Consider the following 27,332-nt stretch of genomic DNA (forward strand, 5'->3'; position numbering starts at 1 on the left):
AGCAGCCTCTTGTAGAATCCTGGAATAGTCTGGGTTGTGGGGGACCTGAAAGCTCATTTCATTTCAACCCCCTGCCATGGGCAGGGACACCTTCCTCTAGACCAGGTTGTTCCAAGTCCCATCCACCCTGATCTTGAACACTTCCAGGGATGGAGCAGCCACAGCTTCTCTGGGCAACCTGTGCCAGGGCCTCACCACCCTCACAGGGAAGAATTTTTTCCTGATCTCTAACATAACCCTGCACTCTGTCAGTTTAAGGCCATTTCCCCTTGCCCTGTCTTTCCATGCCTTTGTCACAAGTCCCTCTCCAATTCTCTTGGAGCCCCTTTAGGCACTCGAAGGGGCTCTAAGGTCTCCCTGGAGCCTTCTCTTCTCCAGGCTGAACAACCCCAGCTCTCAGTGTGTCCATAGCAGAGGTGGACTTGGAGGTGCTGTCCCTGTGGTGTTCAGAAGAAAGGGTGGCTGCAGAGCAAAGAAACCCACCTGTTTGCTTTCTAACAATGTTTGATTTCTTGGCACCCTCCACCCAGAGGCCTTTCTTTGTGCTCCTCAGGAACACCACAGTGAAGACAAGCTGCCCCAGCACCTGCTGTTCAATCCCTCACCTCGCCAGGTCAACGGCCAAAGTAATCAAGTCTATAGGGAAACAATAAACATGATACAGAAAACAAAGCGTCCCCCCAGTATCCTGGTTCCCAGCCCTCTTTGCCAATTCCTGCCCCATCAGCTTTGATTGGGAGGATATATAAAACCAGCAGAATTTCTTGGTGTGGCCACGGCAAGACACAGACTGAGTCAGAAGAATGGGAAGACCAGCCAGGAGAGGTAAAGATGCTTTGCAAACTGAATAGCTTGATACGGGCATTGCTCCTACTTACTGTTGTGTGTCTCCATAAGGGTCAGCACTCACCAGAAGTGATGCTTTCTGCAAAGACTGAGATAAATATGTATGTTTTCTGCAGGTTAAACTTTCTGAATTACTTGTTTTTGTAATGTTGTAAGAGCATTAAAGACATTGTAAACAATTCCCAAATGTTTTTCGGAGACAGATAACACTTTCACCTTTTCATTTGATTTTGTAACTCCTCCATAACTTCCATTCCTTCCTCTATTAATTTTAACTTCTGTTTATTTGCTGTTTTTATACCAGTTGTGGCCATTCTGTGCTCCTCAGCAAGTGAGAAATTGCTGCAGGCACTGTTCTAGCTCACAGGATTGCAGAGGCTCTTCAAGGCTGAGCCTTCTGTCAGTGCTTTTAAGACACCACATGAGAGCTGTGGGTCGTTACTGCACCAAAGCTGACAAGCTCCCCACCACAGCCTCAGGCAAGGAGCAGATCTGTGGCTCTGTGCCTCAGTGGCCAGGCAAGGGCCATGCTGTTCTGACCAGGCTGCTGGGGATGCCCTCTTCCTCCTCCTCTTCCTCTTCTTTCTCCTCCTCCTCCTCCAGGCGCTGGCATGGCAATGCTCTGCACCCTGAGCATCTTCCTGAGCCTCCTGGTCCCAGCTCACACCACCAGGTCACCCGACTGTGGCGGCATCCTCACCCCCTCTGGACTGAGATACCGTAAGTGCAGACCCACATCTCCCACGCCAGCAGCAGGGAGGGGAGGCAGGGACATCTTCCACTCCAGTGGTGAAACACCAAATGCTGGCACCAGAATCCTGTGCCACTACTCAACTCACCTGCTTTACTCCCTGCCTGTTGCTAGCAGCAGGGGGTTAGTAAGGGATGCAAATGGGTTTCAGCCTGTCCATCAGGACACAAGCCCCAGAGGCTCCCATAAAACATCTGCCCTGTTTTGCAGTTGCTGAAGTTTCAAAGCCACATGCAGAGTCGGTCCTCAGGCACGACTTCATGGCCCCGCCAGCCCCAGACCCGTCTCCCATCTCCCCAAGCAGGTGAGTTGCCCTCTCTTGCCCAGGCTTGCTGCCATATCCCTGGTTCACACTGGTGTTTGAATATTGTCACAAAAGGCACTTTACCAGTGAGGGAAAGATCCTCCTGGAGACCAGGAGGTTTAGAAATGAGCTCCTGGCTCCTTCTTTGAGGCCCAAGAGTAGCAGAACCCATGCTGCCCTCAGGGTGTGAATTTTATCTGTGCAGTTCTTGTGAACTTTTGGGGGTTCTCAGGGACTGCGTATCAGTCTGTGTTGGTCTCCCAACACCTTCCTTTCTGCTCCAGCAGGAACCAAATTATCTCTGTCAAAGTTGACAAGTTTTCCCTGACCCTGATCCCTGACACCGGGATGCGGCTGAGCATCGAGGTGGACCTTGGCACCACATCTGCCCCGTGAGTGCTGGGGCTGCAGGGCTGGAACCAGCCCAAGCTCAAGGCTGGAGTGACAAAGCACCTCCAGGAGCAAGGACAGCCTGGGGGGAGTGTGGCCAGGAGCACCCCCCAGCTCCGGCCTCTTCCTCTCCTCATCACAGCTCAACCACCAAGGAGATGAGACTGTCCATCCTGGCAGACCTCCATGTGGACATGAACCCCGAAGGAAACCTGGAGTTGGTGACCTCTGACTGCAAACCCACCCTGGAGGAGGTGCAGAGCACTGAGGGGGTCACTGAGGACAGGTCAGCCCCGCAGTTTTCCTCCTTGTGGGATTTGGGTAACAGGTGAAAGAAGAAACTGAGGCACAAGTGTTTCTAGGCTGGAAGGTGATTGGATTGAGACTTGCTCACTGCCCTCAAAGCTCAGCACTAAAACTTTACCTTCATGGGAGGAACTTTCCTCTACTTTTGGGGTGGTTTCCCCATTTTAAGAGAGTTTCAGTCTGTCACAAAGGAGCAGTACTTTTAGAGTTGTGCAGCTGGAATGCTTTTAATGCAAGTCCAGTGGCAATTCTCTGGTGGTTTGGGATTCTGAAGAGTAATCATAGCTTAACAGATGATAGAAAACAATGGTAATTCTGTCTCTGGATGCCTTTTGGGTCAGATAAAAGACACTCACCCACCTTTGGCTGATCTGGTTCTCTCCTAACTTCTGTTCTGTTGTTTTCACCCAGCAAGTCCTCAGGATCGGACGTGGACAAGCAAATCAACGTTGAAAAAGTAAGATAAAGTTTGTAAAGGCATGAGACAGCGTTGTACAGGCCTGTAAGAATTAGAGCACTTTATGGTGCTATTCCCCCACAGCTCTGTGCTCACTGGACACTGCCATCATCCCCTGGCTCCTGCTGTCAGCAGATGGCAACACCCACCTCAGAGGCATTCCAGGGAAACTCAATGCCGGCAAACCCCCATGTCCATCTATCACCTCTCTTTTTGTTCTTTATTCCATAGATTTGCCTGGAAGTCTCCAAACTGCTGCTCTTTCCAAACGAACGGCTGATGTCTCTGGCAGGTGGGCAGTTGGCTTTCAGTCTCATTATGGACTGAGGGTTTCAAGGATCATTTTGGAGCAGGTTAATGAGGTGGGATAAATTCCTACCCTGCAGCAGCAGAGGCCCTGCTGCCATCATCTCCCCGGGGACTTGCTCCCTCTGCCCAGCTCTTTCCCTGTCTTTTTCACTCAGGAAACCCAGACACTTCCTGGAGCCAATCCCCTGTCACTGCTTCCCTCCTCTTACTGAGCATCCCTCTGCTCCATTTGCAGCTCCATTCCCCATCACACCGAGCTGCCAGGTCCAGTACCTGCCCCTGGCTGCCCCCATGTACTCTGAGCAGGGAATCATCATCTCTTTGCAAGTAAGTCCTTACTTTTCATCTCTCACAGCCCAGCTCCAGTTCTTGGAAGAGCTGCTTCCTCACAGTGCTACTGAGACACCTGAAACTCCTTTTCTCCTTGCCTGTGTCCCTGCAGACAACTTTCCAAGTGGCAGGGACGGTGATCCCCCTGCCAGTCAGCCCTGTGCCTTTCAGCATGCCCGAGCCAGTGAGCTCCAGCCCTTCCCACCTCATCTTGGCTTTCTCCGAGCACTTCTACACCAGCTTATTCTCCGCATTGGAAGAGTCTGGAGCCCTCAATGTGAGCCTCCTGGTAAGTGGAACAAGGCAGGAAGAAAGGAGTGGGAGATACACACTTGGAGGGACAGCCCTGCCCCAGAAATAACTTGGAGGAGCCACATGCCCTGCACAGAAATGAGAGTGTGTCCAAGCACCTGCAGGAGTCACAGCCCCTCAGCCCCAAGCTCTTAAAAATATTCCTGGTCTAATGGTGCATGGAGAATTTGCCGTGAGGAGTCACCTGCACACTCCTCCTGGCATGGGCTGGTGTGAGGAGGGCTTCTGCACGTACCCAGGGGTGGGATGGTGCTCTTCAGAGGGGCTGCATGACCACGCTGGACATGAGCCCTGGAGCAGCAGCCCTGGGCAACCCTTGGTCTGATCATGAGCTGTGCTTGGTGTTTCAGAGCTCGCTGACCACTGCCACCTTGGCTGAGAGGATCACTCAGGTGTGTTGCTGTGGCTGTGACCCCAAGAAGCACAGCCCCAGCTCAGGCAGTGTTCCCCACCTGCCCACCTCCCACCCTGGGGGTGCAGGGATGGCTGCCATGCCCAGAAACAACCCTGCTCCCTCGGCAGATGGGCTCCCTCTTCCAAGAGGACCTACCAGTGGTGCTTCAAGCCGTGACCCGGAGTTCACCTCACGTGGCACTGGAGGAAGACAAAGCAATCGTGAAGCTTTTCCTTACTGCCCAGATCGGAGCAGGATCATCCCTTTTCCAGAGCTTCCTGAGTGTGAATGTGGTGAGTGTGGAAGCACACCGAGCTTGGGAAGCGTGTGCTGCGAGTGTGTCCATGCTGCCCACGGGCACTGCCCCTTGCTCTGAGCCCTGGCCCCACTGCAGGGGCTGATTCAGCCTTTTTCCATCACAGTGCTCCCAGTCTCCAGCAGTGTTTGCCCACGTGGCATTGTGCAGGATGCAGGGAGCACTTTGCAGGAGGCAGCACATGGATGGGTTCATCATACCCCACTCTTCAAAGCTGAAGTGGGGCCAATTCCTCACTGATCCTGCCCTCTGTTCCCCTCACAGGATGTGACTGCCAGGCTCCACTTCAGTGTCGCCGACACGAGGATGATCATCTCTGTGGCAGCCGTAGAGTAATGAGCCCAGCTGCGGGAGCCCGAAGGGGACACGTCCCAGTCACAGCAGGGAAAGGACAGGCAAAGTGGTCTGGGGAGGCTTTTAGCTTTTAGAGTTTGGGCATTGCAGAGGTAGCTTCTTCCCAGGGAGACAGTGAAATTCCACAGACACGACTAGGGAGAAAAGTGGGAACTGCAGCTTCCACACTCCCACAAAGGCCCTGAGTCCAGACAGGGAGTTTGGGGAAACAGGAGAAACTGCTAATTACAGCTCAGCACCAGCAGCTCCTCTGCTGCTCTTTGTTTTCCAGGGATATCGAGCTCAGCCTGGCTGCCTCTGATGTGGGTCCTGTGCTGGTAGGTACCTCCAGCTGTGGCCACTCCTGGTACCATCCTCTAGGAGCCTGGTCCACCTCAGCTGCCCCAGCCATCCTGGGCAGTGGGTGCCAGCAGGGAAATATGGAAATACTGACTTTGGGTGCTTGCTGCACCCGGTGGAAGGGAGAGTTGGGTCCTTGTGGGATGGGAAGAGGTGCAGTGAGCATCAGGACGCTCTCACAGGTCTCTACCCCTCTCCTCATGCTTTAGCTCCACACCATGCATTCACCCTGACTTTCCCCCACAGGCTGCCTTGCTGGAGGAGTTGTTCCTGCCCACAGTCCGTGAGGAGGTGCCAGCCCAGATAAACGGTGAGGAGATGGGAGCTCTGCGGATGCTGCCATGTGGGATGATCAACATGGACCCAGACAGCACCCAGCTGGCAACTTCCCCTCTTTCTTTTTCTCAGTGGTCCTGAGACAAGGTGTTTTCCTGCCCCATATCGCCAGTTTCACTTACACCGATGTCAACATCACAATTCACAAGGTAAGAAATAAGACATTTAAATTGCTCCCTGCTGTGCTTGATTTAAAGGAAGCCTGGGAGCAATGCTAACCTCCCAGCATCAGAATGAATCAGAGCCTGATCATCCAGCCCTGGTAACCTGCAGAACCAAGTTCTGTTGCCTTAAATAGGCCCAGCTCCTCTTCAGCCCCATGGACACAGGCAGTGGTTGTGTCCAAAGGGCCGTGGGGGGTGGTGAAGCCCCGTGTGGGCTGATGGAGCCACACAGGCACCATGCTCAGTCCTCCTTCCTCCCTTCCTTGCTCAGGACTATGTCTTGATCCCCTGCAACCTCCATCTAGAGGCAAAGACTGGAGAGGCGAGCACCCGGGAGTGAAATCCAGTGTCTGGGGTAAAACAGTGGCAAAATCATTCCGCTGACTCTCACATCTCGCTCTGTGGTTTGTCACTGCTTGAAACGTTGAAGATCTTCTCTCTTGCCTTACTGAAACATCATGGTTTTATATTCTGGATAATAATGGTGTTGCACTAGCACCTTTCTCTTCCAGCCCTGCTCCTGGTAGTTTTGTTGTACAGAGGATGGATTGTAACAACGTTCCACGTTTTAATTAAACATTTCTCTTTAATTCCGCATTTGCTGGTGTGACTATTGACATTTTACCCCCCTCAACAATTTGTATCTAGAAACAGATGAATTTTGCCCATCATGTCCAGACCCTACATTTAATCAATTCCACTCATTTACAAGGATGCAAAACAGACTCGTGCCTCTGCAGAACGACACAACCCCTACAGAGAGATCTTTCATCTGCTTTTCCTCCATGTCTCGTGTTACTATGGGAACATTACAGCTGGTGTGTTTCCTGGGTCAGAAAGAGGAGGAGGGGAAGGAAATCAGTCTGCAGAATGGTTTCTAATTTTAGACCTGAAGGCAGTTATATTTTCAACACTTTGCTTCTGAGAAAGCTCATCACAGAGAAAATGCTGAATGAGAGGTGACTGCGCCGGCGCCGTGGTCACTGGCATTAGGATGCTCTTTCCTACTGATCAAACACATTTCCCAGTTGTTCAGGAATGTAAAAAGGGGATAAAACACCCACAACAGACACAGGCATCCAAAAGGGAAGGGTGGGTGGTAACAGAGCTCCAAAAGCTGCCCCAGTCACTCAATCACTGGGTGCTGCTGCATCTACCCCAGCCAGGGTGAACACGGGGCTTTGCTGATGCCCGGGAGGAGCATCCTCATCCCTGATCATGCAGCTCCTGCCTCAGCTCTGCCACGGTGATGCCTCACGTAACACCCCAGCCATGAAACCTTGTTAATTACATCCACATCTGCTTTCACTTGCTACAACTACACCCATCATTTCTGGCCTCTGAAGCTTCTGAAAAACACTTCAAAACCTTGTATTTCAAAGGCTCAGAAACAGGAAAGCAAACAAAACAAGCCAGGTTGATTTACTGCAAGGAGTAAAGAACCCTGAAGGTTTATGTGCCCAGAGTGGGGACCTGACTAATGATGTTAATGCCTGAGGTTGGCCATAGCAGGAACAGCTCCTAATAAAAGTTTCCTGGTAGAGCTGCAACCATTATTCTTTGACTAATATATGTTAAACCAGTTTCCCAAAAGGAATAAGTTACCGTAGTAAGAAGATGCATTTCTTTGACAGGGAATATTCTGGCTCCAAGCTTCACTGCATGACTCTGCCTCTCCAGCACAGGGCTGGAGTCTCAGGAGCTGCACCCTCAGCTGCCAGCCCCACCTGGGAATAGCCACAGGCTTAGAGCAGAGCTGGCTCATGCTGGAGAATGAGGGTCTTCTGCTTCTCACTCCAGTCACCCCATTTACTGAGACCCCCAGCACAGCCAGGGAAAAGGAATGCTGAAAAAATTGTTTGCATTAGCCCCTTTGACATGCCCAAAACCCAGCACTTTCCTGGGCAGTCCTGCAGGAAGAGCTGTCTGGTGACACCCAGCTTCCCTCACCACCGGCACATGGAGCAGCAGGCACCAGCCAGGTTGTTCAAATCCTGGAGCAGGGGGAGCAAGCCCCTTCTGCAGCCCCCATGAAAGAGCAGAGGGATGCAGCTTTTGCCAGGGTCATCACTGGAGCAAGAGCCAGAGAGCTCCAAGTCGCACGTGCAGCCAGGAGCACAGCCAGTCCCTGGCAAGCCCTCCTGCTGCTCACCCAGCTCAAGATTTCCCAGCCTGTCAGGGTACCAGTGTTAAAGGAACTTTCCTGAACAGGATTGTCCCAGCTCTTATGGGTTCTGGATTGCAGTTTCCTGCCTGCTCTGGATATGCTCCTGAAGCCACTAGAAATTTAGATGTACATGTTGGAGAAGGTTCAAGTAACACTGAGATGCTGCCCTTTCCTTTGGAAAAGGCTCCTCTACTGCTTCCCCCTCAGTCCCATGTGATGAGCAGCATGATGGAGGACAGACCCCAAGAGGAAAACCCTTTTCCAGGGGCACAAGATGGCTTTTCCATCTTCTGTGACCCTGGGCTTGCAGTTGTGCCAGTGCTCCATGCAGCAGCAAACTCTCATCACACGCTCTCGTCACACTGTTTTCTTTCTCAAGACAAGCAGAGGCCTGAGGCAGTGCCAGATCACAGAGCCTTCTATAATGTGCCAGAGAAATGAATGCCTCCCAGCAGAGCAGAATACACACAGAAGTGATGGCCAAACGGGAACGAAAAGAGGGCCTAAACTTTACTTACTATCCAGATGGAGTTTGCTAAGGAACCAGAACAAAACCTTGTATCAACACCGCCTGTTCTGCCAGCCTGTGGGCAAAAAGGATGGATGGAGACACCAAGTCCCTGCAGTGCAGGCGCCCTGAAGTGGCACAAAGCAGCTGCCAGCACAGGTTGCTGGGGCCACTCATCCTGTCCTGCAGGTAACAGGGTGCGTGGGCATGCTGGTGTCAGGGAACATGAGCAGTGGGATCTGAGCTCCCTGCTCCTGGCTCCTGAGCAGGTTCCAGTGCTCCACAGTGTTCACCCTTGCTGGCACCTCAGTTCACGGGGGTTCACCCAGCGATGGGGCTGTACCCAGCCTGCTGCTTCAGTGTGGCACCCTGTCACCACACAGGAGCATCACTTCTGCCCAAGGACAGGGCAAGGCCCGTGTCACCAGCAGCTGAACAGTCTCGAGGAACACAGTCCCACAGGCAGCATCAGCCTGCACCACGCTGGGAACCAAAGGAGCTGTTTATACTCACCAGGACACTCATCTTCAATGTTACCACGGACTTCAACTGACCCAAAGCCCTTCTGCTGGACACGAGGCGGGTCAGTCCATGTGGTGACAGTGTGTGACACCAGGTTTGTGTTTGGCACAGCTCAGGTGAGCTCTGGCCAGTTCACACAAAGAGGGACCCCAATGAGTCCAGTACCTTCTCTGCTGTGTTCAGTGATTCCTCTGCAGCATCTCACAGCGATGCTGGGAGCTCATGCACCAGCCACAGGTTTGGGCCCTGCAGATGCTGAACTATTCCTACCTTCAGGCAGAAATGCAGAGTGGAATATTTCCCCATCCCTCACCTGGTCGGTGCCAGACCACCACAATCTCTGGGGACACAAGGAGTAAAAAACATGCTCATAATAATGTCCAGTGCTGAGAAAAACAGATATTGGAGAGGCCATTTAAAACCTGAGATTCATATTTTTTTAACCCAGAATAATTCAGGCCTCTTAAAATCCAAAATACTGGGATTCTTGTCACTGTAACATGCAGAGACCAACCGGCTGTGACATCAGCCTAAGCAGACATGGCTCTGGCAGGCAGATGGGTGTACTCCAGAGCTATCAGACCTCTCAGTCCTCTGGGAAGGAAGTTTTCCCTCCAGATGCCATTAGGAAACGCTTCATGACCTTTGGAAATTCGATTTAATTTTGATTTCTGCTTGTGGATTAGCATTTGGTCAGCAGGTTATCAGGCCAGGAGGAGCCACTGAAAATTCAATTTTGTTTCTCAGGAAGTTCATGGGGAAGAGTTTTCAAACCCAAACCCAAAATATCAATTGTCACAAAGGAACAAGATCCCAGAGTGGAGGCAGGACAGAAGCTCTCCCTGAGAAGCATCAGAAACCAGAAGCTCATTCCAAGCACTAAAAAAGTAGGAATGTTTATTAAAAGAGTTACATGGCAAATGTATTCTGAGCTCCCGCTCAGCACCTCACACCTTCTGGACAAGGATGGGGAGATTCACTTCAAAAGCCACATGCAACAAGTTCACTTTTTCATTCTATCAGGAGGAGTTTCACCTCAGAAAAAATTTCCCAATTCCACTGCAGCACCACATGCAACTGCTGTAACTGTGACCCCAAAATCACACCAACTTCTCTAAATTAATATTTGTACACAGAGCTGACGGTCAGGTTTGGCTTACACAAGTGTCAAACTGTACTCACACAAGCCAATTCACTTTAAAATGTCTTAAATATTATCAAGAACCTTGAATCAAGTTTAGGGGAAAAAAAGCAGATAATGCTGGTCCTGGCATTCCATCCTCGCTGCTCTCTTCCTCTCTCTACCCCCACAGCCCTTTCCGTGCCTCAGGCTCCACAGCTCACACCAGAAACACCATCAGGCCCTGAAGGAGAGCAGGGAGAAACACAAACAATTATCTCCTGTCGAGGGTTGCTGGTTCACAACACACAGCAAAGAGAGAACTCTCCTGCAAAAGTCCTCATGTCCAGTTTGTAATAAGGAAGGCACAGAACCCTTTGGGAAGTGTTGGGGAATATCCCAGTTCCTCTGGACACCTCCAGGGTGAACATGGCTGGAACTTGGGGCAGTTCAAGACACTTTGAATGGTGCCACTGGAGAGGGCTTGCCTGAATCCCTGGATCCACATCAGAGCTGCTCCCACTGAGTTCTCCAGAAAGAAAAGAGGGCCTGGACAAGGAGCTGGGACCTACCCCAGGGCCTGAGCACTGCTCATGATGCACCTGGGTCCACACCATGTGTGGGCATCACATCCTCAGGCAGCATTCCCTGACCTGAGGGAGGTCAGATAGAGCAGCCCTTTTGGTCTTTCAGGGATTAAAATCTACAGCTCTTGCACACACAGCCACCACTGGCAGGGTCCTGTAAACAGCCCTGGTGCCCTACAGGAGGGAACAGCCCACCCGAGCACTCACCGTTTTTATCCGAAAATCCACATTCACTAAGGGAATGCGCAGCACCTTTGGCAGCGGGATCCCGATGCTCAGGGCACCTGCAGGGGACAGACAGGTCCTTACGTGCTGAGCCAGCTCACACCCTGTGACAGAGCTGCTCCAGGGAGGACACAGGGAGCAGAGCTTCTTGGGGCCATCACTGTGTGCTTGGCTTTCCTTGGGTTCTCCATCACTGACTGTTGCCAGAACTGGTGCTGGGGTGGGATGGGGCAAATATAAGGTTGGACTTTTAGCTACATCATCGAAATGGGGATTTCAGGGTTTTAATGGCTCCTACACTCCTAGTACATCTTCCAAACACACACATGAGACCCCCTCTCCCCTCCTTGTCCAGAACTCGAAGTGCTCCCAAAATTACAGCCATCCTGGTCACCTTACCATTGATCACAGGCAGGAATTTTTCCACAAGCAAACTGCTGCAGTGGGGCTTCAGGACGGAGATCTGAATCAGGGAAGGAACAACCACATGAGCAATGCTGCCTGGCCCATGACAGCAGCAAGCAGGACCCTTGGGATTGAAAATTGCTGCCCACTGACACAGCAAAAGAACAAACAGTCCCTCTTCTCTTTAAAGTGAATCTACTTTTCTTCTTCAATTTGTATTCAGTCCTTCCTTTAGACAAACTTCTGCCTTGTGATGTTCCTTCTGCAGCTCAATGTGAGCTTTGCCCAAGCAGAGGTGAATAAACAAACAGATTTCAGCTTTACATTTGCTTTATTAGAAATGGCAGAAGGGAAAAAAAAAAAAACAAACAGCAACAGAGGAATTGCTACAACCTACACCACAGAGCGGGTAACAGCTCTGACCATCGGCAGGGGTAATCCATCACAGCATCCCACACCACTGCCTGGCTCCATCCCTCCCTCCCCAAGAGCCACAGGGCATCATGCTTGGCTGCTCTCCCTGCCCAGTAAAGCCCAGACTGGTGTTAGAGACTTACATTACTGATGCCAACATCAGAAGACTCCAAGGAGAGGGAAGTGCTGCAGGGAAAGGAGGGCAAACTGCAGGTCAGACACAAGGCACCAGCCAGAGCTCACAGCCAGGCCCTGGCCACCTCCAAGCCCATGGGCAGGGACCCCTGTGAGGCATCACCCACAAAGGGACACCTGCATTGTAACACAAAAACCAGGGACTGGCACACTTGCAAGAGAGAAAACAGAGCAGGAATTAGCTTAACCTAATTTTAATTTGCTTGTCAACAATGCAGCACTGCAGCAGGGCACACAGAGCTCCTGGCTGCGCCTTCCCTCTCCCTGCCCAGATTATTCACTCTCAGGAAGGAGGCAGCTCTCCTCAGCTGAGAGCAGAGCTTCTGGAACCCTGTGGCAGCGGGGCTGGAACTGGATGATCTTTAAGATCCCTTCCAACCCAAACCATTCTGTGATTCTATGTAAAAGCACCCAGTCTGGATTTAAGGACCTGGTGAATTTGCTACAGCTCCTCATCCTATCACTGCAATCACACGACTATCCATATCTGAAATGGATGCTTTATTTCCACGTTCAATTTCTCTTTTCTACTTCTATTGAATCCTGTTATACCCTTGTCTATTGAATTAAAAGCCTTTTGACGCATTTCTATTCCCTATATCGCTGCATACAAGCTATGCCAATTTTGCTTCTAAATCCAGCTCTTTGACAAGCTAAATGGCCCAAAATCCTCAAACCTCCCGCTATAAGAAATGCTCTCCAATCTTTAATCATACCTTGACTGGCATTAATGACAGCACTTTCCTTTACTGCTTTATCATTCATGTCCAATATCAGGCATTTCGAACCACTGCCCAGGATCAAAGTCAAGCTGACGGTCTTAAAATTATTCAGGTTACCTCATTCCTCCTTGTTATAAAACTGACACTCTTTTCCCCCAGCCTCTTAAAACTTTCCAACTGCTGCAATCCTTCCTGAACTACCCCGTCCACCTCATGCCATCAGTCAGGTATGAAATTCTCACACCCAGGAGATGAAATGCCTGGTTTACAGACATGGAAAACATTTCAAGTCAGGGGGCCCCAGAGCCAACATTGCAGCACAGAGAATGTCCTCAGCTGTATGAGGGGACAGCTCACCTGCCCAGGGCCAGCTGCAGCACCAGCCTGCCCCCAACAATCGACACGCGGACGTTCAGAGCAAGGTCCTGCAAGCAGAGAGGGAGAGGCTCAGCACACAGAAACATCCCCATCCCAGCCACCACTCACCAGCTGGCTGCACGCTGTTCCCCTGGAGAAAACTCCATCCACACTTACGGCCTTCAGCAGCAGGAAGTTGAGGATGGATCCATCTAAGTGGTTACTGAACAGCTGAATCAGGACTGAAAGCTTGACGCTGGCTTTGTTTTCTTCCAAGAGGATGAGCGGGTTCCCTCTCAACGTCAGTTTGATGCTCAGAGGACTGGTCCCACGGCAGGTGGAGCACTGTGGGAATTGGGGACACATGGAGGTGGCTGCTGGCACCCCACACACCAGCCAGGCAGGGGACTGGCAATCCTCAGGCACACTCTCACAGCCCCATAGCTCCACAGGGCCTCCCCAAGGTCACACACACCTTGGACAAGCCAAATTTACAGAGCAAACAGGTCCAGCAGCACGGATCAGCTCTCCATGCTGAGGGCATAAGGGCCTAAGGAGAGGTGGACATAGAGGAGGCTGTGGGTGCCAGAGGGTGCCCAAGAAATGGGAGATACCAGACAGGGAAACAGGGGATATTTATCAGCTTTCTATGTCAATGGCTACAAGCTGTAGGAGATGACTTTCCCCTGTTCAGGGAGCAGGAGAAGGTTGGAACAGCCAATGGCACACAGGAGAGCGGGCGCTGGGCAGGGGCTGTGCAAACCCCCAGCCCCTACACCCACTCCCATCAGCTGGTCAGGCAGCAGGACAGGCTCAGGCCATGCTGGTGCAAGAGGAGGGGAGCAGAAGACTGGGGACCTTTAGCAGGGGCATGATGGCACATCCAGGTGTCTTCTGGAGAGGTTTACACAAACCCTCGTGCCAGAACAAGTTCCTCACCCCAGCAGGAGCGATGGTCCACACGGCTTCTTGCAGGCGGCTGGCACTGGAGAACTGTGGGGACAGAAGCACCAGCAGCCCCACTGAGCCCTTGAGCTGATTTCAACAACTCCCAGCCTTCCAGAGGCCCCCCATTACACAGCACCCTGAGCCTCCCACCCTCTCCATTGTTTCCCAGCTGTCTGGGTGATTCCAGGTAGTTGTTAAGGTGATAGTACCCAGCCATGGAAGGTGATGTCCCCCAGAGGATTTCAACACCTGCCAGTGTGTGGACCCCTAACATTTCCCATTGGAAGTAGAGATCAGAGGCACAGGAGATGCAAACACCCAGGGAACAGCACTGCAGACGTGCAGCGCCTCTTCTCAGTTGCATTTTGCAGACTCCTTGAAACGGAGCAGCGCCTGCAGGAGTCCACAGCACAACCAGTACCCAGCTGGTCCCAGCAGGTGTCCCTGGCAGTGTCCTTACAGACAAGAGCACATCTGGGCAGTGCAGGCACTGTTACAGCTTTCTGAGAAGAGCAGGAAGGAGGCAGTGCTGGGGTCGATCCTCTGCCAGCGAGCACACACATGCACACACCCAGGGACACGCACAAACAGCCCTTCCTGGGCAGACCCGAGGCCAGGCTGATGCCTGTTCCTTGTCACTTGCTCCGGCACGAAATACAGGCCCTGCTGCACTCACAACATCTGGCGTGCAGGGGAAGGTCTGTGGTGGCAGCTGGAGCAGGAGGGCCAGGACTGCATTGAGGAAGCTCTGGCGCATCACCAAGAGCAGGAGCCTGTCCATCAGAGGAGGCAAAGCGGAGGGGGATGAGTCGTGGGGAATGGTGCTGCCTCCCACCTGCTTCACCACACCCTGCAAAGAGAGGTAACACAGACATCAGTCCTCAAAGCCGCGAGGCATGTTCAGATCCTCACAGGAGTGCGGGGCCGGTGCCAGCCGAACAGCCCTCCCTCCTCTCCTCAGAGCTTTGGGAAAGCACCGGACTCACAGGGCAGACTCAGGGCAAGTTGGCATACAGAGCAGAAGAAGAAAAGCACACACAGTCGCTTAGTGGTGATTTGGATAAAGATCTAAGCACTTAGGAGCTTGCATTTCCAGGACAAGTCATTAGCCCAGCTCCTCGTGGGATTCTGCAGCTCCCACAGGATGAGGTGAGCACACTGAAAGGCAACACGCAGCCACGCTGCCAGGGTCCTGCTGCCCAGCATTAACTTACATCTAAATCCAGCCCGAGGAACTTGCCGGAGGTGTAGGGGATGCTGGCCAGCTGGTAGTGGATCGTTCCTGCTGTGCCAACTGGGATCACGGCTGCACACAGAGAAAGGATGGTTACAGCACCAGGAAATCAGCAGCAACACAACCTCCCCTGTCCCCAAAGGCCACCAGCCCCCGCACCCTCAAACAGGTCCAAGCATTCAGGCCTGAGAGGTGCTCGCTGCTACTCAAAAGGCTAGAAACATCCCCAAATTCAGCTTGGTGGGATCTGCCTTTAGGATACAGCACAAAAGAGCATCAAAGACAGTAAAAAAGATCCAAAGGTGATAAAAACGGAATAAGGAGGTAAGGGGGGGCCAAGGTGGGAGCAGTTCTCTTGGAATGCTGGGGTGTGAATTCCAGGCTCAACAACAGTCCTGCAGAAGTGTTGGACTTCTGTTGATGCACTGAGTGACTCGACATGGGAAATGGGACTTGCTCCCACTGTGGGAAACATGGGGAAGCAGTGCCTCGCCCTCCACAAGCAACGCACCATTGAGAGTGCTCAGGAGATGAATGTTCACCAGGTTCATCACAATATCGACAACAGGACAGAGCTGCAACACAAAGCAGAAATGCGACTGTCCAATCCCCCTCATCACCATCACCCACAGCCTGTCCAGACCCCCTCCTTTCCCCTCCAGGGAAAAAGTTGCATGGTACTAGGCACAGCTGGGATGCTGTGAAAGACTTGGGGCAGTGGAGCATCCCTGGAGCTGTGGGACCACACTGCAGGGGAATGTTTTGATCTGGGGAACGTCTGAGGCATCACCCCACAGGCAGCAGTCCCGTGGAGCTGCCAGGCTGCCCACAGACCCCCCCCAGCCCCATGGCACATGCCAGTGATGTGGGAGAGCAGCACAGAGAGATGGTACAGCTTGCTGTGAACTCATAAACCAGTTTTTTTCCCAAATCTCTGTGTTTCAGCTGTGAAAGGAGGGACAGTCCTCAGCCGTACCAAAGCAAGGCAGAGTCGCTGTCAGCTGGCGAAGCACCAGCTCATTCACTGACAGGGTGAGTAAGCTGGAAAGGAAAGAAAAAAAACTCCAAATCAGCACAAACAAAGCTCCAGGACAGGAGATAAAAAGATCTCCAGCCTTCATTTTACATTCTCCTACACCCTCAGTCTTCCCTTCAGGGCTAATGCTGCAGCTGATGCTCGACAGGGCACGGGCTGGAGATACAAAAGAGCCACTTACCCCGAGGGGAGAATTGGGCTCATTGCTGAGAATTACAGAATCATTAAGGTTGGAAAAGACATCTAAAATTGTCAAGTCCAACCATCAACTCTGCACCACCACCATGTTCACCACTAAACCATGTCCTCAAGTGCCATAGCTGCATTTTTTTTAGCACTGCCAGGGATGGTGGTCTCTACCACTCCCCTGGGCAGCTTGTTCCAATTGCTTGACAACCCTTTTCGTGAAGAAATTTTTCCTTCAGCTCTCAGGGAGCTTTCACTGCATGAAAGGAGTGAGCCTCTCACAGGTCTAACCTTGTGTTTGGTGTCTCCCTCTAGTATTTAAATCAGTGCTGTAGTTAAGGGAAGAGGGAGCTGTTAGGAAATATCTTCATGTTAGTTACTGGGAACAAACAATTTGCATCTGGAATAACAAGAGGAGAAATCTGCCGTGTGACATTTCCACGTTGCTGCTGAACAACTCGCTCAGGACGTGCAATGCCTGCAGCAGCACAGAGGCAGTTTTGTCCGATAATCAATATATTTCTGGACTGTTGAGTTGGCAAGACACAGACAGCAGGAATTCATAGGGCACCTGTTATTTATGCCCAAATTCTGCCTACAAATGTTTCTGAGGAACTGCCATGAAGCCAATTGTGTATATCTACACTCCCCTTGCCCCCCCCAGGAGTTTGCTTCCTGCAAACCATCACTTTATATCTGCTAAAAATTAAAACATGACCCCCAGAGCAGGTGAGTCATGTTCCTCTGTTCACTCACACAGCGTTTTTTCAAAGCAGCTGCTGCACTCATTGAAATGGTAATGCATAATGCAAAAATTAATTAGGAGAATTTCGATGAACTTGAAAAGTGAGTAATTCAAAAGCAATGGAAGAAAATATTTCCCATGATCATTTTACTGCTGTGTTCATCAATACATGAAGTCAGCAAATCCTTGCTGTCAAGAATTTAATAAGACTGAGCAAGAGATGGGACATTTGCATGGAATTACACACAACCACAGCAGTCAGAGGTAAACTCCACGTGCCCGGCATTCTCCTGGGACAGCAGCCAAAGGCAGAGTACACAACCAGGGAAAGTAATGGTCCTGTTTTCCTGGAATTCTCCCAGCCCTATTACTCCTACCCTTTGGAATATCAATTCTCTAGCTAAGTCTAGAGAAAGTGTGTTGGGAAATGTACCAAACCTCATGCTTCAGATCTTAAAATTTCCACAGGCAAACAGGGCAAATTAACCCTCATTCCACTGAAGCAATTGGCACTGGCAACAGGAAAGAAATTCCATCGCTGAGGCCTGGCTCTGTATCAGCTGAGCAACATCTGTGTCCTGGCCGACTGTCCATACTGTGGGATAAAGATGAGAGAATTGCACATTAACAGGAAACATAAATCCACAGGCACTTACCCAGAAAGGACCTTGATCTTCACAGCTCCAAGAATGCAGAGGCAGTCTTCAGTGACAACCTGGAACGTGCCAGATTCAAAATTCGTGCATTTAATGTTTGCAGTAATGTTCACCTCCACTAAGATATCAATGAGTTCTGAGAGCAGGCCAACCAAGCTGCAAAAAAGCAAACAGGATGATTCCATCTCTCAGCCTCTACCCAGAGAAACTCACCAAAGCCAGGAGAAACAGACTTCTCCTCCATCTTCTGCAGACCACTACCCATGCCACAAGCCATCTTTTGGTGTCTGTTTTGCTCTGTGACTTTATTACAGGTGAGAAACACCTCAAAACCCTTAAGAGATGCAAAATACGTCAGGATAGGGGTTTCCCTCAACATCCATCCTGAATCCCCCACTCACCAGTTGCCTCTGAGCTGCAGTTTTGCCCCGATGGTCAGCTGGACCCCGATCCCTGGCAGCAGCACCACCGACAGCTTGGGCACCTCGACCTTGATGAGGTGCAGGCTGTGAACAACAGCAAAGGCTGGCACAAATTAAAAACACCTTCCAGCAGCTGAGCAGCTGCACCCAGGGAGGAGCCTACAGCACCCACAGCACTCCAGCCATGTCCAGCTGAAGGCAAAACGGTAAGAGACAGCTGACTAAAAGAAGGCAGCCTAGAACCAGATTGGGGTGGAAGCTGACTTTGGAGAGCCATCTGCTTTTTCCCTCTGTGGTCCCTTTTCCCTCCCTCAGTGCCGTCAGGCATTAACAGCACCACCAGAGCTGTCATTCTGCACCTGCACCCATAACCTGCAGTGTCCCTTGCCACCCACACTGCTACCACACAGACAATATTATTCAGGTCAGAATTTCAGTACCACAATAAAACAAGGATAACAGCCCAGGCCAACCATGCCAGGGCAGCTCAGCTCGTCTTGTTCAGAATTGATGCTGAAGATGCACTCACAGCAAAGCACTTACTCCGTGATGCTGGTGGGAGAGTTCAGCTGACCCCCTTCACCCATGATGTTGGGAACCACGAGACCCTGCAGGTGCTGGTGGATGAGCCCATTATGAATTATGGCATCTGAGAGAACTGGAAAACATCAGTGTGTGAGGACCAGCACGGGCAGCAGTGACCTCTCCCCACTCAGGCAGATCCATCCTGGCACAGCAAAACCCCTCCACTCCCCAAAACTCCTCAGGGAGACGTCAGCTGTCTCCACACAGTCAAATCGCACAGGGATGGTATTTTACAGCTTTGGTGCACTAAACCAAAGCTGCCCTTGGTGAAGTAAACAGGAGAGGCAGCAGTGGAAAGCATCTCAGACTCCCAATTTGAATGTCACAGTTTGGCTTGTGCACTGCCAAGAACACCAGCGACCCCACTCAGAGGCTGGGCTTCCGCTCATAACTCATTTTCCCCTTGTCAAAGGGGTTTTGTTTGTTGATTTCTGCCTGTTTATTTTTGCTTTTGGTTTTTGGAGTTTTTTTAGTAGAAGCAACTTGAAACAAGCCTGAACATTGCAAATATTATCATGTCTGCTACTTCACAGCAGTGGTTTGTCAAATATCAGCTGCTCCAATATGGAAATGAGAAACTGAGACAAAAAGAGGAAATAACCCAGATTTAGCCCTGCAATTCTGTGTGGCTGCTTGGTGCTGAAACATGCCCCAGTTCTGGAGCAGAGATTTCCCTGACCCATGAATCTGGCGATGTTCTCAGGGGTTTTGAGCAAAGTCTGCAGCCCTGAGGAATTACGAAATAAAGGTGAAGACACTAAGGCATTTTTACTCCCCATCACAGTCCCACAGAGCTTTCAAAGCAAACACAACCTGTGCCTTTTTGTAGTTACCGTTCTGCATCGCCCGCGGGCTGACGGCACAGGACAGGCCAGACAAGACTTCCTGCGAGGGCGAGAGGAGGCCGCAGAAAAAGATGATTCCAAAAAGCTTCAAAACCATCATCTCCAGAAGGTTCCCCTGCTGGAAAGGGAGATGTCAGAGGGGACAGTGAGGCAAAATACTCTCAGAAGTGACCCCAGTGTCTCTACGGGGAAAGAAGTCAAGCAAGGAATCCCTCCTTTACTCTTTATCCGGATCAAAGGAGACTCTGCTCAAGGCCAGAGCAACAGGACCTTCCTCATGTCCACACACATGGACAGACTCCATGTGTGGGTCAATAAAAGCCCTTTCCTCATCCCTTGTTACTGGCCCAAAATGTTCACACAAAACGAGCCACACTTGACGTTTAAGTTATTTCTGTATCCCTGCAATGCACAGTTACAGGGGTTTTGGTGAGGGGCTTTGCCAAGGGAAGTGTCTGAGGGTTATCCTTGTTCCTTCTACCTGTCAAAAGCAATAAACTAAAGTACAAGTGATAAAAATGAGCTAGCTACAAGTTATAACTTAATAAATTCTAACATAAATTTAATTATGAAATGGCAGACATGGGGAGGTGATCAGGAGCTTGGTGTCCAGCACAATCTCCAACTAAAGCAGTCAAGCACTTCCAGAATGAGGACCCTGCCACTGCACCTGTCACCCTGCCACCACATCTGTCACCCTGCCACCACACAACCAGTGCACAGAGGGTGTTACCTGACTCAGCTGCAGCCAGCTGGGACGGGCTCTTGGTTCCACTCAGGCTCCTCTGGACTCCTTGAGACTCTGCGATGTCCCTTTTTTTCCCCACAGCTGAGATGAAAGCAGTGGCCCTTATATAAAAGCTGCAGCCAAACAGACACACCTTTTCCACTCAGCCTCCCTGGCCCACAAGCAGCCATCCCTCTGCTGCTTGTGAGCAACACCCAGCTGCCACCTCTCTTGATTTATACAAGGCAACGTCACCACTGACTTGACCCGCTGCCATTCCCCTCTGTGGCCTGCATCACTCAGATGGTGCTTTCCCCCCACCCCCAGTCTGTCATAAAAAGGATGCCCTGCAATGGTGGATCCAGTGGGGATCTCTATGCTTTGAGGAAAACAACATTTTTAGGAAATCATGAGAGTTACTGAAGCATCTAAACCTGGTGGAAGGCTGACGGGGCTGCCTGTACAGGGAGGCAGCACACAGAGCACAGGAATATGGGTTCAAGGAGACTTAGAGCAGGAAACTAACTATTTTTGCCAATCCCTGAGGAGGTGTGAGACTTAAAAGGCTCATTCCTGTTTCAAGTGCAGTCCTGGGAAAAGATTTCCTTGACAAAAAGCAATGTGGAAAAGTTGCAGAGATCTGATAAATGTCGGTTTCTTCATTGATTTCAGTTGGATCTGTAAAGTGTCACCAATCCACTGTAAAAAACAAATTTGTATTGAAATGCATAAAGCCAAAGATAAACATAATTTCGAATAAGCAACTCTTATGGTAGCTGAGCATTGGTACCAGCAACATGGATTTCAAAGGAAAGTCTCATCCTGCAGGAATGAGACTCTCACCCCTCAGCAGATGCCTTGGCTGGGCTTCACAGAAGTTTCCATTGTGCAGAGCCCCAGGAAGATCTTATCTGAGCACTTTGTTCAGGTCTGGTCACCCATGTTCAACTGGGATGGACTTGGCCAGAAACTGGGCAGCAAAGGGCTGCTGAGAGGGCTGGGGAGCCAGAGAGGGGCCGGTGTGCTCAGCCTCATGGAACATGGAGCAGCAGAGATACAACCATTCTCCGCAAACATGGGAGAGGAGAAGGAGAGGAGGGAGGGAGGCTCAGGGACAAGGTTGGCGCAGGAACAAACACAAGCAGATACACCCAGCCTGAATTTAGGAGAAAGCTGCTACCACCACAGTGAGTTTAGGGTTAGCAGTCCCCTGGGAATACAGAAAGCAACAAAAATATACTCAGGATGCTCTTCAGTACAGCACAAGGAGTGCTCTTGCAGCAGCAGTGAAGTGCTTGCACCGAGTCCCTCACCGTGTGCTGCCCTGGGCTCAGGCTCAATGGAGCAAACCTCTGCTTGTCACAGAAACTTGTTTTATTTAACACTCAACCTAGACTGCAGTTGATGTGCTGGTGACAGTCTAGTCACAAAATCAGGGGCTGGACTAGATGATCCTAACTGGCAACCTATCCATGCTGCTCCTTTTTGCTGCTTTCAAAGATCCAAATGCAGCAGGCTGAGCGGTCACCATGAACACACCCACAGTGAAGTGTTCACGAGCCTGCTCCAGCTGTGTACAGGCTGCAGGAATATCACTGCTGGCAAAAGCCAGTTGCTGAGCACAAACAAATGTGGATTTCCAGCTGGTTTCAGAGTGCCACTGTGTGTGCAATAAGCACCCGAGTCGCTGTGTACGTGCACATGCACAGCACAACCACACTCTCCCAAGGGATCCTCTCGTTATTCCACAGCAAGAGGCAGAGATTTGTGTCCATACACACACGTCCTGAACCACACCTGAACCACGGCAGTGACAGCAGCTCTGAGGAACACGGCCCATTTTACACACCCTGTCCATATTTCTTCTTGCTCTGTGACTTTTCCTCCTCAGTCATATCCCTTGCCTCCCCTCTCATGTGCCCATATTTCATCCTCTCCTTGCAGCAGTGATTTAGATATCACTTACCAGGAGGCTGGATGCAGTCCTGCAGTGACAGGGGAAGATATATTAAAATAAAGCATTGCAAGAAATTGTAGACGAGATTGTCTCAGCACAACTGCTGGAAAGCAGAAGGGTTCAAGGAAAGACCAACACCCGCAGAGAAGAAATGCTCCAGAGCAGCCTTTGGCATCCTGCACTGCCCCAAGCTTGGGGTTCTGCAAGAAGGCAGGTTAAACAGCAACAAGATCTTTAGAGGAGTAATATTAAAGTAATTAAATATAATAATTTATGAAATATGATTACATTAACTGATTTTTTTTTCTCTAATATTCAGAGCCATGGAAGTCTAGGGAAAACTTAGGAGAATTACACCATATAGGTCAAATTAAAATGCTGAGCAACACTGAAGATGAAATAAAATCAGAATTTTTGCACTACATTTTAATGACAGATGGTGGTTTTGAGGCATTCGAGAGGTTTGCGGGCTACAGGAGCACAACTTCTCTTCCCTGGCAAATAAAAAATAAAACTTAAAAAATGAAAAGAGTAACCTCATACTTAAAATTCTTTAATGGGCAAATAGTAACTCCTTATTAAGACTATACATAAACTGAATCCTCTCTCTGGAGGTGAAAAGCCTAAGTCTGGTGGCAGGACTTGCAGGCTGTGATGGAGCTGCTCTGTACACATGTTCAGCCTTTTCCCTCTCAGGGACACCTCCTAGGAGCCTGTGACTGTGTCCAAACAGATATCGTGAACATTAATGAACTGCTCAGCTCAAACATCGATGGAAAGTAACTCCCTGATGCCAACAAGAAGGCAGCAGCTCAGGGGGAAGGAGAAAGCCCTCGGGGAGGAAAATGACACAGCAAACTGCTGTGCTGGAATAGAAACTGGGAAACGGGCGAGGAGGAACAAAATAAGTTTTAAGCACTGACTGCAGCTGGGCTGTGAACTCCCAGCCTGGTCCCCAAAATGCTGAAGTTCAGGTGATGAATTGTTTACCCCACCCGGCATTTTACTGAGGAATACGGCAACACACTAGATCTGCACTGGGAGGAGGTTGGGCACCTCAGCCAGGGGCAGATCAGTCCACAGCCTGGAAAACAGGCAAACAGAAAAGTGCCACTCACTGCTCTGTTCCCTCTGCCTCAATGCGAGCCGGCTTGCTGAGGGGAGAATTCTTCCCACTCCTGTTGATGAAATTGCTCAGGGAAGTGGAAGGAAGGAGCTGTCTCTGAGCTCCCCAATGCAGTGTAACACACTGAGTTCAGCACCAGAAACACGGCATTAGTGCAGCACTGTCTCTGTAGAGTCACCTGTGTTCTGGTTGGTTTGGGATGGATGAATCCTCCCAGACTCAGGCTCCAAAACCAATTTCTAGCAACAGGATTTGCCAAAACATTAACTAGAGTCTCCTAGAAAGGAGATGGAAGGTTTTAGTAAGAACTGAAGGATTCAAACCCTCCTCAACTTTTGGGACTCGACTTGAGCCCAGGATTGATGGAAACCCACAATCCCCAGGGCCAGATTTACAGCTGGTTTAGCAGCTCCCATTGTCAGCAGCCCAGGAGGGCAGAGCAGCTTAATTAATACCCGTCACTCCTGCAGCACAGCCAACCTTGCCAAGCTCATGCTGACCCAGGGCTGCTGCTTCATGCACAAACCCCAGACCCATGGCAGGGTGTGCGTGGGCAGACGTCAGAGTCCTCCTTTCCAGATGTACCTGTGTCTGATCACTCAGCCGTGCAGTTTCCTACATGGGGAACTTGAGAAGCAGGAACATAATCTTGGGGAAGGGCCACAAAGAGAACCTGAGCAGGGAAGACAGGGAGAAGGACACAGAGGCGCGGGCAGCAGCTCCAAGGAGCTGCCTGTCAGGAGGAGGGAGAGCAGCAGCATTGATTTCTGGAAGCATCTGCAATGCCAAGCATAAACAGCAAAGCTGAGTAAAATCACTGCCATGAGATAAGCACAGATCGATGTCTCCAGGAATTTTATAGACAGGAAATTTTCTTCTTCTGAGACGCAGACGGAAGCAGGAGGAGCATAATGCTATCAGCCCCCCAAAAGGGACAAACTTCATTAGTCAGATGCAGTGCAGTGAGATAGAAAAGAAATGCACGGAAAAGTGTCACTCACTGGACACTCTGCAGTGCAAAAATGGAGGCAGTTCTGCAGACGTGTCTTCAGCCCTTGCCCAGAGCTCCAACAAAACACTGACAGCGGCACAGGCTGGAGGGCTCTCAGGGACACCCAGGGAAGCCTGGGCAGCCTTGGAAATCCCTTCTCAACTGCTTTGGGCAGGCACTGGCTTCACCAAGTTTGGCAATATTTTGTCAGTGTCTGTCACTGCAAAGACCAAGGTGCAGCCAAAGTGCTGCCCTGAGCACCTTTCTGGGTGGGTATTTTGTACCTGGACTTTCAGGTTTGGCCCATTCCAGGTTTCCCCGGGGCATCCTTTCTCAGGTGGCCCCACACAAGGCACACTTGGTGAGCAGAAGAGGTTGTGACCTTCCTGAAGGACTGCCAGGAGCCTCCAGTGATGGACCATGGGGCACACACCAGATGTCTGCCCCGTGTTAGGGGTGCACGGTCAGAGTCATCCCTGGGTTCGGCAGTAGCTGACCTACACCAGCATCTCTCCATCCCTCCCTTCCTGCTGCTGCCCAGCATGCCCCCAGCAGAGCCACGGTAGCCTGGGTTCCTCAGTGATGCAACGTGCACCTCAAAGTCAATTCCAGTTCCATGTTTTAAGCAAATGAATCCCTCTCCTGCTTTCTTCCCATCACTTCCAATCACTCGCACTGCGAGTGCTGTGAACGCCTCAATTCCTCCTCACTCTTCATTCTTCCAATTTATTTTTTGCCTTCCTCCCAGGCTAGAAAATGGATTTCTGTCCATTTTGTTGTCTCAGAAAGTGTTGGCACTGTGGTGCCAGCAAAGACTTTTTAAATAAAGACAGCTAATTCTATTTGACTGAAGGATAGTGACACAGACTCAAAGTCATGTTTCTGCCTTGCCTGAGGTTTGGGGAAGCTTTACTTTACAAAAAGGAAAGCGGTATTGAGTGAAATTGTCCTTGATCGTCTCCATTAATTCCCGGGAAGAATTAGCAGCAGCTTTATATTACATTCATACATCTTCTGGAAGTAAAGATTTCAGGCTTTCTGTCTTATTCACAGCTTTTAATAGAGACTTGACACGGTCTCTTCGGACACATCATCAGCACAGGTGGCAGAATTAGTGCCCTGCTTTGTCCAGATGCTCCTCAGGGGATAAATTACAGCCCTGCAGGCAGGCAGGGTTTGGAGTCAGCGTTATGGAAATAAATGCTTATATCCAGGAAGACACGGACTGCTCAAAAGAAATTGCAGCTGAAACCAGAGAGTGAGTTCATGTTAAACAAACCTTGCTGATGAGTTAATTAGCCTGACGAACACAGATGAAGTCTAACTCACCCAGGTGCCATTTCCCTTCCATCAGTTTGGTGATGGTGTGTCGATCCTGTCTCGGGGCAGAAGCATCGAAACAATCGATGTGGTTCCGAAAGGAGGAGACAAAGAGGCAATAAAGGACAAAGAGACATTAAAATCCCGAGCAGGCTGGAGGGCAAAGAACAGTGTCACACCTCCCGCGGGGCTCAGCATCCCAGTTCACACCTACAGCTGGTGCTGCTATTTGTGAGCACCCATCCCGTGTCCCATGCACCGAGGAGTCGCCACATATCCCACGCTTCCTCCCTGGGTCCCCATGCTTCCACACCGAAGAGCCATTCCAGTGCAAAAATGGGCGAGGAGCTCAGCTCCCGGAGAGGGAAAGCGGGGCCGGGAGTGAGGAGCAGCCCCAGCGCGCAGGGCAGGGGGTGCACGGGCCCAGAGCTAACCTGGGGAGAGGTTCTGCTCACGGGCTGGTGAAATACACCCACGTAGCGCGTAGCGCAGAGGAGCACCAAGGAGAGGCCGCGGGGAACACGCCGGGAGCAGGGAGAGCGACTCGGCGGACGCCCAGCGCGGGGCTGGAACCCGCGGGGCTCGAACCCGCGGCCCCCGGGGCTCAGGGGGGCTCCCTGGGGCTGTACCGCCCCCTGCTGGCGGCGAGCGGCCCCGCGGGGCGGGGAGCCGGACCACGGCCCGGGCAGGAACCGGGCAGGGACCCCCGACCGCCCCCGGTGACCAAGGGAAAGGGCGCACGGGGCAGGGCAGGGCGACAGGAGGGTGCTGGTGAAACGCTGGGGTTTTGGAGCTGGAACGGAAAATACACTGGTTTGAAGGTTCCGCAAAAAAGGGTTCATGGAGGGGATAAAGCTCCTTAAAGCAATTCCCAGTGCGGGCAGATCGATTCCTGTACGCCAAACGTAGTACAGACAAAATAGAGAGAGACCATTTAATTCCCCTTTCACTAAGAAGAGACATTTGATACCGATCTGACACAGGTAAGGAGCAAGATGCCAGCCCTGAGCATAGACGCAGCCCAGGGGCTTGGGGCAGGGCCAGGTACCTCACACTACAGCATCACAAATACACACTCAGAGTGATGGGGATGGACTTTTTAGCAGGGCCTGTTCCCTAACAGAGGGAAGATGTAGACTAGAGATAAGGATGAAGAATTTTACAATGAGGTTGGTAAGACACTGGCACAGGTTGGCGAGAGAAGCTGTGGCTGCCCCATCCCTGGAAGTGCCCAAGATCAGGATAGACAGGGCTTGAAGCAACCTTGTCTAGTGGAAGATGTCCCTGCCTATGGCAGGGGCATTGGACTAGATGACTTTGGAAGGTCCCTTTCAACCCAAACCGTTCCATGATTCTAAGTTACAAAAAAAAACGTGGCTCAAGGCTGATTTTCCGCAGACAGTAAAAGCAAAACTTTGATAGCA

At 51.0% G+C, this 27,332-nt stretch overlaps 2 protein-coding genes across 2 annotated transcripts; one reads left to right on the forward strand and one right to left on the reverse strand.

Annotated features, from left to right (window-relative positions):
• The first annotated feature begins 803 nt into the window (after positions 1–803).
• BPIFB2 (BPI fold containing family B member 2) lies at positions 804–6,377 on the forward strand. Its single transcript, XM_032127097.1, has 16 exons — positions 804–825; positions 1,450–1,566; positions 1,808–1,901; positions 2,186–2,293; positions 2,434–2,577; positions 3,009–3,054; positions 3,286–3,346; positions 3,599–3,690; positions 3,806–3,982; positions 4,356–4,397; positions 4,528–4,692; positions 4,980–5,047; positions 5,341–5,386; positions 5,655–5,718; positions 5,817–5,893; positions 6,180–6,377. Exons 1-16 carry the CDS (start codon positions 804–806, stop codon positions 6,246–6,248), a joined length of 1,392 nt encoding a protein of 463 aa, XP_031982988.1. The 3' UTR covers positions 6,249–6,377.
• A 3,598-nt stretch (positions 6,378–9,975) lies between these two features.
• LOC116452676 (BPI fold-containing family B member 4-like) lies at positions 9,976–26,322 on the reverse strand. Its single transcript, XM_032127332.1, has 16 exons — positions 20,521–26,322; positions 19,776–19,905; positions 18,901–19,015; positions 18,337–18,441; positions 17,936–18,091; positions 16,291–16,353; positions 15,824–15,888; positions 15,293–15,384; positions 14,755–14,928; positions 14,070–14,123; positions 13,308–13,475; positions 13,131–13,198; positions 12,000–12,042; positions 11,437–11,500; positions 11,020–11,096; positions 9,976–10,469 (listed from the first exon to the last, which is right to left on the reverse strand). The coding sequence occupies exons 2-16, from the start codon at positions 19,885–19,887 to the stop codon at positions 10,446–10,448; spliced, it is 1,380 nt and encodes a 459-aa protein (XP_031983223.1). The 5' UTR covers positions 19,888–19,905; positions 20,521–26,322; the 3' UTR covers positions 9,976–10,445.
• Positions 26,323–27,332: the final 1,010 nt, after the last annotated feature.

Source organism: Corvus moneduloides, chromosome 17 (assembly GCF_009650955.1).
Source record: "Corvus moneduloides isolate bCorMon1 chromosome 17, bCorMon1.pri, whole genome shotgun sequence".
Classification (NCBI taxonomy): Eukaryota; Metazoa; Chordata; class Aves; order Passeriformes; family Corvidae; genus Corvus; species Corvus moneduloides.

Excerpts from the sequence above, each read along its gene's own strand:
- BPIFB2 (XM_032127097.1), top strand. The coding sequence starts at position 804 with ATGGGAAGACCAGCCAGGAGAG. Across the intron at positions 5,387-5,654 it reads CTGATGTGGGTCCTGTGCTG|GCTGCCTTGCTGGAGGAGTT; the intron begins GTAGGTACCTCC and ends TTTCCCCCACAG. Across the intron at positions 5,719-5,816 it reads GGTGCCAGCCCAGATAAACG|TGGTCCTGAGACAAGGTGTT; the intron begins GTGAGGAGATGG and ends TCTTTTTCTCAG.
- LOC116452676 (XM_032127332.1), bottom strand. The coding sequence starts at position 19,887 with ATGATGGTTTTGAAGCTTTTTGGAATCATCTTTTTCTGCGGCCTCCTC. Across the intron at positions 18,092-18,336 it reads CTGCAGCTCAGAGGCAACTG|CTTGGTTGGCCTGCTCTCAG; the intron begins GTGAGTGGGGGA and ends GCTTTTTTGCAG. Across the intron at positions 14,929-15,292 it reads TCCTCGGGCTGGATTTAGAT|GGTGTGGTGAAGCAGGTGGG; the intron begins GTAAGTTAATGC and ends CTCTCTTTGCAG.